Here is a 17912-nt window from a genome sequence, read left to right as displayed (position 1 = left end):
AATAATTATAATAAAAAAAAAATATAAAAATTAAAGCACATTAGTTTTTTTAAACCAAGTATTAATATATTATTAAGTATTAGGTGTATGAAAAAAATAAATAGGTATTGAAAGTCCTATTTTTAAAAAAATGAGTCGCATCGCATATCAAAACAATACATTAGTAAACATTTAAAATTTGTATAATCATGTTTAAATTTATTTTTAAAAATATTTTAAATGAATGGTCTACTTTAAACAAACCAATTTAATTTAAAAAATATATATTATCCAATTTTAACTTAATTTTAAATTAGTTTATGAATACCTAAATACTTATTTAAAAAATAATTTATTTTTATAGGTAGATATTTACTTGGTTAATTTTTCGCTATTTATTGAAATTAAGTATTAATTGGCTTTTAATATCAACATGCCCTTTGTGATAACCATTATTTAATTTAACTACTAATGTAAGAACTATTGTATAATCATAAATCCATAAACAAAAAAAAAAAATAATATTGTACCTGATATAATTATATTTGATCGGTCTTTTATTATATATAGTATATGCATTACACAATGTACAAGAATTATATAATTAACATTTGAATCTAATATAAATAATCTAATTATTTATAAGAATGTTGGTCTATTATTGGTTTCAAAAAGTTTTCCTTCATCAATATATAAAACAGTTTTGTAATCCCACTCACAAAAACATTACAGTTTCAGAATATAATACAAACTAATATCAAACATTAAAAACATCATATTGTAAGAACGCTAACTTAATATTATGCGTTAAATTTCAACAATTGATCGATTTAAGTACCCATATAAAAATGCATACTATGTATTGCGTAATATCTGATTCGCATCCAGCTAACAATATCTAGTATTTACTTATGATTCAATTTTGATAAAATTGCATATAGGTAATATAATATTTACAGTACCATATAATATATAAATATGTTATTAATTAATTTTATATTCATTCATGAATCCATATTATTTTTAACAAAAATCGAATACGACTACCATCCATAACGAAAGTGTGCAGGATGAATTACTAGGCATACAAACTCCATTTTTTTCTTTATTTGATTATGATCATATTTATTCAAATTTTAATTATTTGTATTTATGAAAAGATTAAGATTCTAAAATCAAAGATAGTTTAATTTGTATGATATTAAGAAGTGTACTGTAGTGGTGGAACAAACTTCTTTTTTCACATAAAACACTCTTCTTTAATGTACATTACAAAATAGATGATTTTTTTAAAATAAATTTTGAATATTTAAAATTATGAATAAGCTTAACATATAATATAGTAATATGATTGTAAGATTATGTGTTAAAATATTACTAATTACTATTAATACATTAGAACCTATTTTATAATTTATGTTTTACCATTATTAAAGATTTTTATGTCAACATTATCAAAAAAAAAAAATCTGAATATTGAAAAGAAATGGCAGTTCTCATTTGAAAAATAAAAAAGCTTGTATTGTTTCTGTAGCGATTCAATAGTATTTTATACACTCCTTAAATTATATAATAAACCAATTCTAATCTAGATCTCTAATCCAAATCTAAATAATATACTTGTTAAAGGTATTAAAATCTCCATATATTTATAATTTTAATATATTATTTAAGGACAAAATGAGTTGAGAATTTTTAGTGAATCATTCTATATAATATTATGTAAACAAGCATCAAATAAAAATATGTTTAAAATTAATAAGGTGTTTATATCTTGACGATTTGAAAATAAATAATTATTTTATTAATAGTATATATTTACATAATTTTTTAGCCAAATACATGATATGATTACAGCAATATCGTCTTACCAAACAAACAAGTTGTTGTTAATATCTATGTAGATAGTAGTTGATACATCAAATACCAGTATACTATTATATAATAATATAATATTATTGTCTATAAGGATCATAATATTAATATGTTATGTATTACTGTTATAATGCACCTACAATTACTATATTATGATATTATCGCTACCTATTTTATAACACGTAATGATATTAATGTAACATTGAAATACATACTATCGTATCAATTCTCATATTTCACGTTTTAACCTTCAGTCGTCACTTATCAGTAGGTCTACAATAGTATAATACCTATCCGAGAAAAATTAATTTATGCGATCGAGAAATTACGAAGTCGTTAAGTACGCGACAACATGAGTACAGGAAAAGGAATTTTATAATATAATTTAAAAATGGTAATTATATAAATATTATTTTTTAATGAAGGTAACAAGCATATTAATATTATTATAAATTATACAGGTTATCCCATGAGGATTTACACATTGCAACATCTCCTGAAATAATAGATATCATAATTCTGGTTTTTTAATAATATTCACAGAGACAAGAACTACAAATATTTCATGTTTTAATTTTTTTCAAAAAAAAATAAATAATTAAGTATAATTTTTATATTTTTTTCTACTTTCGAAAAGAACGCTGAAAACGTTCGTCGGTTGTATAGCACGCGGGTCACATGTTTGATATAATGATACCACTATCGTATTAAATAATTCACAGTTTTTTTTTAAACTAAAAAAAAATATTAAAAATCAGGAAATTAAAATGTTGAAAGTCAATATCTTAAGAAAAATGAAATACAAAATGGCTATCTACAATTTTTTTGAAAATAGTTATATTAAAAATATATTTCTTAACTGTTTTACCAAAACATTAAAATAAATTAAAACATGAAAATTTATTTATAGTTCTTGATCTTGTGAATCTTATTAAAAATCTATAATTATGATATCTCCATTATTTCTATTAAATCCTCACGGAATACTCTGTATACATAATGCAATTCTATTACTCTAGATTAACATTGAGATTGAAGTGGCCGATTATAATGCGACAATTTTCTGCAACAATTTTTCTTATTTTCTATATTTTATTGGGCAAAATCAAATTATACATAGCAAATCAATTTGTAATTGGTATATGACTACAATATAATATGTTATCATCTAACAACCACAAAATAGTGAAAGGTATGTATAGTACGAGATCGTGAATGTCAAGAAATAAGATCGTATTGTCCTCGTGCGAAAAAATGAATGACTTTCATCGCACAATTATTATACCTGGTATACCCACCAATATTATATTGTGTATAATATACAACTGAGTGTCATTACAAAGTCGTCCGTAAATAATAATGTAATAACGTGAGTTTCATAAATGTAGCTTTTAGCCCAATCAGTTTAAAATTATAATAATATGATTATAATTTCCTAATAAGTGCACATATGTTTAAATACATTTGTGTGTGTACATTTTAATAATTATAGCATTAGTTATCTAGAATACATACTACTGTTACGCTTTGTTTTTACTCAAGAAAAATAATTGTATTTCAAATAGGAATGAAACAATATACAGTTTAAATATCCTGTTTGTCAAAATAATTAAGAGCAATAATGTTCAACTCCGGAATGGAACAATCCCATGAACATGAAATAAACTTAAACACTATTACAGTATACAGCGTTATAGGTATATAATAAGTAAGTAATATAAACATAGGCATTGTTAATTAGCTGATCTATATAAACTACAAAAGAACTATATTATAAAATAAATTGTTAATTAAAATAAAATAAATAATTCCATTCATTTATATATATTATTCTTAACATACCAACAATAATAATTTACGTATCTTTTAAAATTTTAATTTGTTTCCGTTAACTTAATTCGAATAAATAAACAAGAAAAAATTAAACGTTTAAACATTCAGGGTGAAACAATTACTATTTTTATTGACTAATTATAAATATTAGAATCTATCTACACCGACCGCAAATTTAAGGTTTATTTTTTGGTTGGATCATATAAAAAAAATTCTTAAATTTAATATTTATATCTTAATAATTTCAGAACTATTGTTTATAACATCGTGTATGGTGACTAATTTCTACGAGGAAAATATCATATCCAAATAATAAAACTCTTTTCACTTATTGATATGGTTAAATAAAATATAATAATTATTATGATATGTTTTGCAAGTAATCTTATATTGTCAAATTGAATTTGTTTAAAGTATCCGAAAACGCGCGCTTATTTTTAATAACTATATTTTACCTCATATTATATAGAGGTACAACGAAAATTATCAGTGGTAATTAGATAAATTACAAAACTATATGAGCATATACGGTATTTCCAACGTGAATCAAATCTATATTATTCGAATATTATTTGTATTAGAATAAAATTATCGTAAGAACCAAAAGCATAAGCCTACATTTTATCATCCATTTTAAAAGTGAAACGTAAACGTCGGGATGTCGAAAGGTTTATTATGTTCCACGTAAATATAAACGTAGGCCTCCCACGTTTTTCAATACGACGATGTAGTTAAAATAAAAATAAAACATGCAGACTGTGCGGAGTTTTGCGTAAATTATTATACGATAAGTCGTTCGGTAAGTACAAATACGTATAATTTAATTGTTATCAATCGTAAACCTACACCAAGTCGTCTTCGTTTTATTTTTTCACTCCATGTACATTAAATATATATAGTGACAGCATAATAATAATGTATGACGATTATAATATATAATATAATTATGTTACTTAAACGCGTATCTGTATGAAATAAATAAATAATAATAATAAAAAATCCACCGATGGCAATGTATAATTATTATTATTATCAGAGGTAATGGCCGAAAACTCACACGCTACCGCCGCCGCCGGGCCACTCGATCGATAAAAGTTATGTGCGCTTCGCAGTATCCCCGCGCGCGCAGTACACGATCCATACTAAAGGTCAGCCCTGTTGTTTGTGAGGCGTAAACAAAATTTACGATTCAAGGTCGTCCAGTCGTGTATCCCTCGCGATTCTCCCCCAGGGCCTCGCCGCGCAGTCCTAATCCAACAGCTGCTGCACACTAAGCTCTAAATACTCGTATAGTCACACAAATAATCCAATACATAAACGTAGGTACAACCTACTATATTTTAATATTATTGTCCTACATTATACAGGCGCACAACGTGTAATTCTATAAATATACATATTTTTTACATCCACGAGTCTGCGAGATCGTGACATATGCGTGCATCATGTCCAGTGTACGTGATAAAATAAAATATTTACTTAATACACGTTTCCATTTCTATGTGTATGATACAATATTGTCATATAATTCCAATGATTTGGTTTGGCAAACAGCATAACGTGGAAATATGGAAATTTATAGCGACCATGTATAATAATGTGCAAGTATATTATATATTTAACAGTTAATACGTCATAATGTAATACAACAAGGCTGTAATTAAAAAAAATGTCAAGGGGGTAGGTCCAATATTTTTTTAATATAAATACTTACATATTACCCTGCTATATTATACCTTATATTTACCACTAAAATGTTTCTACTATTAAAAATTCCGGAGGGGGTCTAGACCCCCAAACCCTCCCACCAGTAACAGCCTTATAATATAATATATTATGTGGATAATAAAATAAAATTGTAATTTAAATAATTCATAAAACAGTTTTAAATAAACGATAATATATTTTTATAATTTTTTTTTATATATAAAAAAAATAATAGAAACATATTATACATATAATACCGCAAGAGACACGAGATATAATTTTTTACACTAGGAATAAGTGGTAATAATGAAAACCATTAACCATCTTTGTATGTACACTTTAAACCACTATGTATTCTGTAATAGTATTAAGTGGAGATTCAACCCTAAAAAATGTCATTATTTAGCATTCCTAGATGTATACAGCTTATCCATCATATAAAGTACACATTATATTTACCAAATCCCTATATCATTAGTGATAAAATAAAATACGTCATCTAGAACATATTATAGTGATGCATTGTGACAAACACATATGGTAATTGATTGAGAAAGTCACAAATACGTATGAGTTACATAAAGTTTTCAGCCCCATAATCTATTATACGTTGTATATAGTATACGTTGTTATACACACATTGTATGTATAAGTGACATTTACCATTTTCAAACAATCTAAATAACGAGTATCCTATAGGTATATAATAGTTATAGAAATCATATAACATTAAAGTACATTATTTTAAAGTAGTTGAGCTTAATTTGAATGCCTATTGATTACATTAACAACAATAATATTACCAGTATTGATGAGTAAACAATATTTTATGAACAAAAATATTTACAAAGATAAAGGATACCTGGATATGAATATTTGTATCAAATATTACAATAACAACATTATTAATCATTACGTTGAAATAGTTAAACACCCATTGTTCTATAACACTACACTAAATTGTTAACAATACGTTTTTATATTTCCTAATTTGAAATTAACTACATTTTTAGATTTAAAATTTAAGAAATATTTTTGCAAAACAATATCGCTAAGGTGTTTTTATTACCAATTTACACTTCCTGGTAAATACAAATATTTTATTCGTTTTCAAATACAACAGTAAAACACGCAAACTATTATTATACAAAATATAACGTATATAGGTACCATAAACGTAATAACTTAAAAAAATATGCTAACAGTTAATTTAAATATATATATATTACACTGAATTATAACGCGATGCGATGTTTTTTTTAAATAAAATTTAAACATCTTAATTTTTTTTTTAAATAAAGTTTACTCAATATCTAATCAGGGTTACGCCGGTTACGGGCTAAAAAAAGTAATAAGTTAACACTTATATTATTCACCTGGCTGAACATAATTTGGTAATATGAGAGTCCGGAAGCACGTAAGCATTAATTGGTTCAGAGTATTCATTGCTACAACTCAACATTAGACCATCGCCGTTTTCGCTTTTCGTAACCCTGGAACACACAATGACATTATATTTTAATACATTTTAATTTGGAGTAAAAATAATATAGCTATGTAGGTACACAAACTGTATATTATAACAGAACAAAGTATGGCTAGTATAAATGATAACTGCACAGACAGTAATATAATTTAATAAATTAAATAAAATATCTGATAGGTACCATAAACGGGTTCAAATGATAACTCGAGATATCCATGCCAAGCCCTAAATGTGGAACTCGAAAAATTCAAATTTCAGTTACGGATACTGAGTATATTTATGACGACTGCCCACGTTGATCATAATTACTACTACCAATACCTGCAGGTAGGTTTCCGAAGGACTATTAAACCATTTAAGATCATTATATTTAAGAAGCCATTCATCATTGTACGGACGTCATAACACTAAATCCTTTCTTTTCTCCGTTATTATTATTATTTTTTTGTATTTTTGTCCATGTACATTTATATACTCAATATAAATGAGGAATTATTCATAGTTTACAACGTACTATGTTATTTTTTTTTTTCAATAAAACATTATATTGCATGCGCCAAGTGGAACTAATACCAATATTATAATACCAAATAGCATCACTGCAGCTGTGCAGTTAAAGAAAAACGCTATACTAATAGTATACACTTGCTGGTCATATATTACGTATAAGTACTTTAGTTAAATTCAGAAAACACCAGACGACGAAAAGCTTCAGACAAATATGACAATTTATTCTTATTATTATTATTAGTGCTTCGCAATGTATTTCAGAAGTAATAATGAAAATAAAGAAAATTTACAGGTAGAAATTATTTGAGAGTTAGTGGTTTATATTTAATTTGTCGGCAAATCGAGATACAAGAGATATACAAGCGACGATGATTCCAGATACGATCTATGAATTTGACCTCAACAACAATATAATATTATAATGTAACTTGTGAAACCCACGTAACGACTAACAAGTTTGTCTACTTTATAAAAGTATCAAAATTACACGAGCGATGTTATGTAGTTCGCATAAAAACATTTTTTACGTCTCCATTATCTACGTTTATAAACATTAAACATCTGCTGTTTTCTTATTTTTCGACAAAAAGCCATTGTTATGTATTGTTTTTGCAGTCTACAGTATTTTATTGAATTTTCACGTTTAATATAACAAATGAGCTTCATCAAAAATATTATTTTAAATGAAACAAAGGAACAACATGTTATTAAAATCATAAAAGTATAAAAATTGTAAAAGAACAAACGTATATGGATTTTTAAAATAAACAACAACATATATTATATTTTGTAAGTAGTCAGTTGTTATAAATGTTATTTTAAGTATAATGTTGTTTATTTGTTTACTACAATCATAATTTGTTTTATGAAAAATCAATGCTAATTGAATTATTAACCTTAACTTAAAATTAAGTAAGTTGCAATATTTATTAAAAAAAAATTAAACTTTATATAATTCATATACTAATAAAATATTAAAATAATATTATTTGATAGAAAATATTAAATAATACAGATAGGTACATCTAAATATTACTTTCATAAACATATTGTTATATTTAAAAGTTAACATTAAATTAATTTTAGTTATTAGAGATAAATATTATTCGGTTGAGCTTTAACACAAACGCAATTTTAGAATCTACAACTTACAAGGTATATATATATTAACATAATATTATAGGTATACAAAACACGTGCTTAAAATAAAATATGTATTTGAATTTAAAATAAGTACCTACGTGTAATATAAAAATTATATTTCACGTTTTAATAATTATCTATGTACAAACCCACTCTAAGGTAGATAAAATCAAACAAAAATGAAAAGCTAAATTATCTCGTATAAGTTAAAAATCATTCTTGCATAATCCCGAGTTCGTGCATCGCATAGTTGTCAACGCCCATCGCTATCACAACTACCTTCTTATGTCAATTCTCATATCTCTTATAAAAAATTTATAATTAACAGTCCAAAATCATCTAGTATAATGGTATGCTATAATTTATATTAAATACTAATATACTAAATAGTATAACTAAATCTAAAGTATTTTAAAATACGATTCTACGTATTTGATTTAAAAAAATATAATTTAACTCGGAATTTTAATTAAAACATAGATCAATTATACAGTATATTACTATATTATAATACCTACTATTCAATAATATAATATATTAATATTATAAATTATATTATATTGTCTATTAATTGGCTTATAAATTATTTTATGGTAGGATTATGAGTAACAAAAACATCTGTACGACATATATTATTTGTTGATCTATAAACATATCTAAAAAGCTAAATATGTATAAATGTTTATATGTTAAACATATTATTTTAGGAAATTTCCCATGTTGATAAATAATTTACGATACTAAGAAACTGTCTAAGAAAATCTATAATCTATATAAATGGTAACTATAATAATATTTTGATCCGTATAATCTTTAAGCACGTTTGTTTTAAAAACTAAAATTAATATTATGTAAACATTAGTAATCGATTTCCTAAATATTCTTAAAAAGAAATACGAATTGTTTAAATCTATCTGTCTATCTATCTATCATCACTTAAACTATATTCCTAATATAAACATCAATAACCAAAAAAATGTAACAGTTAATAAATAATTACGAGTGTTATCATTATATAAATTACAATATAGGTATGTCCTTACTAACGCAACTGTATAATAGAATTGCATAATAAAATGCAATTAATTTAATATTTCAAACAGTCTACCACACAACAATGTTCAAATCCTCATTAATGATTGAATAATAATACTATTTGGATATTTCAAATTGTTTTTCAATTTAGTTACACTGTATCAAATAAATACAGTCGTTATAAAAGAAAATAGGACTACCTACATAAACAGTACAGCTGTGTCGGAATCACGGAGATCTAATCACGATAAACTATTTGCAGCTATATGTGTACGGCAGATGAATCGCTATTATTAAATAATTTGGTCGTATGGAAATAATAACACGTAGCCGTAACGGTTAATGATATTGTACATAGGTATGTACACGAAATTCGACTATGATAGTGGTCTTTAAAATGTACCAACGATAATAATAATAGTAATAATAATAATAAAACATTATAATAACATAGAAATGTATAATATTTAAGTGTGATGTTTATATCAGAATAAGCGTAGGTACGTTATCCATATTTTTTATACCGTGATTATTAAATGACCGTGTATTAAAAAAAATATGATAAGGTATATAATCAAAGAATATTGCTATTCACGCACTTCACGTAGGAAAGACTTATGAAAAGTGATTGAAGAAAGTATAAATCTACATTTATTTAGCATACCTATTACTATACATAGAAAAAAATAATATTTTGACACGTTATTAATATTTAAGAGAATACCGACAATCCACTAAATATTATAATAAAGTGGCTGTACCTAAGATACCTACTTTGCCCTACTATAGCTCATTTTCTAAGAAAGAACAAAACTTTTGATTAAAATAGCAGCTGGACGTGTTAACTTTAACATTATATTCGAATTTCACAAAAGTAATATCTCTTTGGAAAAATGTACGTACATTGTGCATACAAAGTATTAATAATATTGCACTACCAATTAACAGCTAATATTGTGTTAATACATGGTTATTTAACTATTGAATAAAAATATATAGTTTAATTTTTACAAAAGCGACTTAACTATAAAAATAAATCAGTAATAATAATGATAGTTATAACAATACAACATTTTGGCGCCAGACACCAGAAACGTCTGGAGTCCAGTGAAAGCCAACGATTGTCAGTATCAATCAATAGAATCTTTTCATAACTACTTTTATTTGTATATTATTAGGTTACCCAATTATTATTCACCTACAAAAATAATAAACAAAATAGAAGACGTTTTCTGGTTCATAAAAGTCAAAACTTCTCACAAAATGTACACATTTATTATTATCATGATATTCTATATAAATATTATTTATGAAAAAATTAATGTTTTATAAAATACATTCTTTTCTTAAAATTATCCATCTATAATATCTAAATTATGTTAATACTTAAATTATTTCCAAGTATGTTTTACTCTGATATTTTATAATATATAATAATATATAATTAATTTTATCAGATTTATTATTAATATACACCATGTTTATAAAATATTAGAAAAAACTTCAAAAAATCGTATTCATTAAAAAATTAAAAATATCAATACAACATTTTCTATTGGGTTTAATTCATATTAAAAAAAAAAAATTACTATATTAGTAAGTGTTGGCGGTATCTTGTCAATGAGTATTCGCTGTAATGGATTTGTTATTTAAATTCATTAGTAGATAAATTTATATCAACAACGTATAAATCATTATCATCGAAGATGATTTTTTAGCTTATATATTAGTAATTTATTTTTCCGTCAGTTATACAGTAGATTGAACTAATATTTTTCAAAAACAAATAGTTTATATTATATAATAGCTACACTAATGTTATTTTATACAATATACCCATATACTCAATTAGCTATTATTAATTAATATGTAATTATAAACGAATACCAACGTAGGTATCAAGTGAATAGATTTAAGCTATAAACTAAAAGTAAATAGCATAACATTAGTCTAAATATTTTAAAAATGGTGTTAATTATAGAGGATAATTAATGACATAATAGTAAGAAAAGTTCTTATTTAATTGTATCAAAATTATTAAAATCATTATTTTTCATACAAATTATCATTTTTATCAACATTTTAACTTCAAACAATTACAAAATAATTGCAAACATGTATTTTAGATATTTTTAAACTGTTGTAAGAACAACTTATGACAAATCTTGAATTAAATTTTCAACTTTTTGTCCAAGCATAAAATTGTTTATCAACACACATAATATATATATATATATATGTTTAAGGTAAAATAAATAGAAAATTTAAGATTCCTAATAGCATAAAAATGACTAAAATATTTTCATTCTTTAATTATATCATGTTTAAAAAATGTTAGTAAGAATATTTGGTGAAAAATTGAAGTCCTACATTCATTATTCAATAAATTATGTAGGCACAACAATAAATCGATTTTTTTGAAAATCTTTGAAACATAGTTTTCCGAAAATTGTTAAGGCGGATATACCCTACAATTTTGGAAAAAAATATGAATTTTACTGTTCCTAAATGTGATGCGAGGCTCATATAAAATACACATAATTGCAATAAAGCCGGTACAATCATCGCTTAACTCAAAATCCTAAGTATTTTAACAATCTAAAAAATATAAAGAATAAAAAAAAAAGTTTAATTATAATTATAAATTTTGTTTATATTATATAATTATAAGATAAAATATAATAAATATATATAATACAATATAATAAATATATATATATATATATAAACATAAAATCAGTAAGTAATTTAATACTTCTTAGTAAATTACAACATTATTGAAAATTAATTTAAGCCACTACCTATTTTTAAATATTGGTAGGTTATTCTTATTTTCTAGAAAGTCTATTAAAAAAAAGAAAAAATAACTATCTAACAAATTATAATTGTTAACTTAAGCAACACTATTTATTATTTATATACATAAGAGCATAATACATTACATGCTATTCATAATATTAGGCAAATAGCTGATAATTAATACATTTTAAAAATCACATTTATCAATTAAATTTCATTTTTCACCGTTAGATCTCAACTAATTCTGAGAAAATGGATTGTAATAAAAAAAAACTCTTGTCATTGACGACACAAGACATTTATTATACACAGTAGTTTATCAAGATAAAATTGATTTATTTCTTATTGGATACCACAAATTTGATTGCAAGTCATTTGACATAATATGCAATTTAAATCCATGAGCATAATTTACTGTTTTGAACAGTCACACAATCAAAATATTATAACTGACTACATGTATATCAACAAAATCATTCAAAATTTAAATTTACCTCAATATTTTACAAATTCAACCACCGATTAAGTTAATATATGTTTTGATTAACACGTGTTTAATTTAAAATAATTATAAATACTTAATACAAATATAATAGTTATTCAATATTAAAATAAGTAAAAATATAAAAACTTAGAAACAAATTTGGTAATCCAATTCAACACAATTACAAGCATAAATATAAAATTACAGTTTTAATTAATATAACACTACATAAAAATACGATAAAAATACATAAAATATTAAACCAAAAATAGAAAATTAAAGATTTTTTTTTTTAATGACCATAACTCATATTTTGATTACATTTTATTAAATTACATTGATTCATTTGTTTTAAAAATATATATGCTATAAAGGTAAGTAATTTAATCAATACATAGTTATTTACATTAAATATATTTTAAAATAAATTATTGAATAATATTTTATACAATAAACGTCAATGCTACATCGTAAATATTAAATTATTAACCCACAAACATACAAACTAGTAACTTTAATAAAACATTACCAAAGTAAACTTCAAGTTTTTAACTCGTAAGGCAAAGTACAAATCCATGTCAAAGATAAGGCACTAAATAATTCATAGAACAGACGCATAGCAAACGAGATATTCTGGGGCTCTTTCCACTAGATTAATATTAGATTGTATTTTTAAATAATGTATAAATTTAATTTCAAACATTATTTAAAAAGTTACGAATAGAATTATCAGTTTTGAAACTGAAAAATAAGATAAAACTTTTAATAATTAAAATTTTAATGTATAAACATAACTTATTTGAATAAAACGAATTTTAATTAAGGCATTTTAGTATTCCATTAAAAAATATCAAAAATATGATGTATACTGTACTTTTTTTAAAATATTTCAGAACAACATTAACCAAATTTGATAATTACGAAATAAGGGATAATATATTATAATATTAATTAGATAAGTAAATAAAATGGTGACTGCATTACTGCATCATAATAATTGTTTATTGCTTAATACAATTTTTTAGTATGAATCAGATCGATTATATATAATAATTTACTATAATAGTAGATACAAAATATATAACAACTACCTTCTTCATAACGTTTTATGTACCTACTATATGTTCACGTTAGGAGCGGTACGCCGGTACTATCTAAAGTCAATTCCTGCACTCACTGATCAGATAGTCTTACTCTAATAGGAAACTGGTTCTGATAGTTAAAGAATAGAGATGACCATGCTTGACAAGTTTTCATCGTAAAATGAATATACTCTCAACTTGAACTGGGTTTATTATAGGTACTTATAATTCAATACAATATACTAAAAATGTAGCAAAAATTTATTTTTTTCAACAAATTTTAAAAATAAATAGGTGTTTAGAACCAAATCTAATCTGATACATAGTGACAATTAAATGTATTATTAAGAAATTGAATACGATGATAAAATGTTTAAATTAATTGGATATATTTTATTCAAAATCATATTATAAGCACGCATCGATACATTTAGTAAGCTAATTTTTATTTTTATTCTCTAAAAATTATATATTTATTACATAATTACGTACTCATACATACATATTATAAAAGCATAGCTCAACATAACAAAAATTTAAACATTAAACACTTATTTAATAGTTACACAGACATATTACATTAATGATTTTTATAATTTGACAACAATAATTTCAATCAGTACCAAATATAATCTCTTATTTTATATTACCAACATAACTCTTCCTTACCATGTTGATTATACGTTTAAAAATGTATTGGTTTTACATTATATAGAAATTTCAAAATAATTAGTGATACTATACTACAGAAAAACAATATGTATATTTAAATTAAGATATAATTTTTATCATAAATTGACACAGAACAAACAATGAAAAGGATCGAACTTGGATAATTAGCATGCCATAAATTGGCTGAGAAAACAACTACTGAATTTCATATTTTTAAACTAATTTATTTCTAATGAAAATATATTTCTAATTATTGATGTATTAAGAAGTACTTCTATTATGAATTAATAAAATTAATAATTTTATAATATATAAGCATATAGTATAAATTGGATTAATAATAGTATTTTGAAATACCTTATGTTTGCTTTTATTTAACTGTATACTGCAAAGAAATAATGTATGATAGTTCTGGCTAGCGATAATTTCGACCACAATACCATCAAACTATACATTTCCAACAGAAATGTACAGAAAAGCTTCGAGATCATTTATTTATTTATTGAAAATATTTCTTTCTCCGTTAAACAGTAAGTTATAGTGATAGCTGAATACTTATTGATTATAATATTTTCGTGTTTACTAACTACAATAAAACATAAAAACCACAGATAGTATAATACGTAGACATGAACTTCTGGATGTACCTAATATATACTATAAATGATAGTGTATTTGCGTATATGCAACATATATATATTATTATTATTAAACAAATTTAATACTGGTATAATATAACGGAGCGCAATCAAATTTGGAATTTTAACGTTTTAAATTACTTTAAATCATTGATCATTATTTTATACAGGTAATTGTTGTCAATAACAAACTAAAAATAGGTATAATATATATTGTGTACATCTTAAGTCCTGAATACAGATGTGTAGGTATATATAAGTGTAGAAAACTACGTTGCATGTGGTATTGCGCTTTAGTTATTAATTATTACATAACAAGATTGAGTAGAGTAGTATATAATACTACAGTTATCCAATGATATCCAACTTAGAACTTATAAGCATTTAAAAAAGAGCTATTGAATAATAACTCACTGAGTCAATAGAAAAAAACATTATAAAGATACAACAATAATGTAATGAAAATACCTCTTGTGCTGCGCGTGTTAAAAATACCACGGAGAATGTCACCTGCAATGGTCGAGAAACTAGATGGACGTAGGTACATACATCAGCTGTATGTTTAATATACATTTTATTCATGACATTATGTCCTGTGTAAGTATAATAAAAGAAAAAATAACAAAACCTCGAAAAAAATATTATATTCAGTTTTATACGTTTTACGTGATTGTCACACTAAGTCGTGTCGTAGCAAGCTAGCAAATAATAGAGTAACACGCTTGTGTAACGGATTCTAAAGAATTTTCTCAATGACACATTATTCGTATAAACGATTTATATTTTATTTCCAAGCAATGAAAATAGGTAGAAATATAGAATAGTAAATATATTTTATTTCAAGAAACTCTTATTATTATGGCTGATAATATGATATACATACAACTATATAATCTAATAATTGATAAAACATAATTTAGCATTGTACTTATTTGCTATTAAAGCACATATCACATTAAAAAAATATGTTATTTTATGATATAAAACAAATGCATTTAAATGAAAAAAAACTATAAAATTACAATCGTTTGATTTAACATTTTCAAATAATATAATTTGCAAGTGTATTATATAATAATGTCCCCTTAGAGTAGAGTATATTCATATATTTTGTATGACTAAAATATTGCATTTAAATTTAAATATCCAGCAGTGGTTATTTTAAATCAGTAACAAAGCTAAACAACCATAGAAAATTCTTTAAATATAATAAATTAAGATATTTTTCAATCAAAGATATAAAATACAATAAATTTTCTAAACAAAATATTCTGATATGTAATTAAATCTTAAAACAGTATTTATTAATTAATGATACTGACAAAAATGTTATTGTTGCTCTATCATGGTAAACATAATAACTATACATGATACTGCTAAAGTTTAGTGTCAAAGAAAGGTAGATGTTGTTTTCTATAAAGTTTTGGATGATGTCCCACATGTTCAAAACACCAAAACATGGGTCGGATCCAAAATAGACACACGTTATATTATCGCCCTTTAAACGAGTCTATGCCGGACGCCATGTCGTCTCGGTTCAAGTAATAAACCACTCTACTCATCTTTCCGAAGCGTGAAAAGAATAATGGACAAATGAAAAAAAATAAGAACGTAATGCTTTGTTGGTCTCTCGTAGCTGTAAACGATGCGGTTAATAATTTTTTTTTTAGTTTTGCGGTTTTTTCAACATTTTTAAAATAAAGTTTTAACAATGCTAGGAGTGTATCGATTGTTACATAATGTTGGTGGCATAAATCACACACTATTAGGAATTGGTCGAATTCTTGAAGTAAGACGAATGCACAATACCCACAGAGACGGGATCAACACTAAATGGTCTTCAGACTGAACCTCGTGGAAGGTCGTTTACGGTCTGGTAGATATCATTAAAAGAATACAATATACGGAAATTTATAATATTGATAGATACGAAACTTAAGCATTCCATTACTACGATAAAATTAATGAAAATCAATTTCATTATTGTAATATCAATATTACACAATTATTTAAGACAGACGTGACAATAATCTAAATTAATTATGAACACTCAACTTTTAAAAATTAAAATATTTTTAAAAAGATTAAAAGATGTTTAAAGTTATTGAGCAATTTAAAAGATATAAATTTCAAATTTAAAGAGTTTCTACTATTTTATAACCCAAATAAAATCAAGATTATAATATTAAAACTTATATTATAAATATTTTTCAAAATAAATAGCCTTATAAAAATGACATTTTAGTTAAAAATTATAATTTTAATAATAAAAGATAAAACTCGAAATCAATTTATTTTATTATATAAAAACTACATACGACAATAATTCATATGAAAATAATTGGTATTATAAACCTACACAAATAGAGTATTAAAAATACAGTTGGATATTCAGTAAAATTTGAATAACTTGAGACAAAATTAACAAAAAAAAGTATATTATTTAAGCGTGTTTGAATTGTCCAAGTATAAAAACACAATAAACTGTACTAATAAAAACTTGAAAATGCATGCAAAAGAATATATTTTTATTTTATCTATACAATATTAACTTACATTCACTACACATTCAGATTTACTTTATCGAAATAAAGGTGCCTATTTAAAGGATACTAACAATGTTTAATTTAGAATAAATAATATAAGTCGAAGTAATACAATTCTCAAAC

General features: G+C 24.0%; 1 protein-coding gene across 2 annotated transcripts in view; it reads right to left on the bottom strand.

Moving 5' to 3' along the window:
• LOC113552755 overlaps positions 1–17912 on the bottom strand; it is a 206821-nt gene that overhangs the window by 161897 nt on the left and 27012 nt on the right. For both annotated transcript variants that reach the window (XM_026955661.1, XM_026955662.1), the window contains exon 2: positions 6771–6887. In XM_026955661.1, the coding sequence (XP_026811462.1) occupies positions 6771–6887 (117 nt within the window). The remainder of the gene's footprint in view (positions 1–6770; positions 6888–17912) is intronic.

The sequence above is a fragment of the Rhopalosiphum maidis genome, chromosome 2 (assembly GCF_003676215.2).
Source record: "Rhopalosiphum maidis isolate BTI-1 chromosome 2, ASM367621v3, whole genome shotgun sequence".
Taxonomy (NCBI): domain Eukaryota; kingdom Metazoa; phylum Arthropoda; class Insecta; order Hemiptera; family Aphididae; genus Rhopalosiphum; species Rhopalosiphum maidis.
This window is presented reverse-complemented; position numbering and strand designations above follow the sequence as displayed.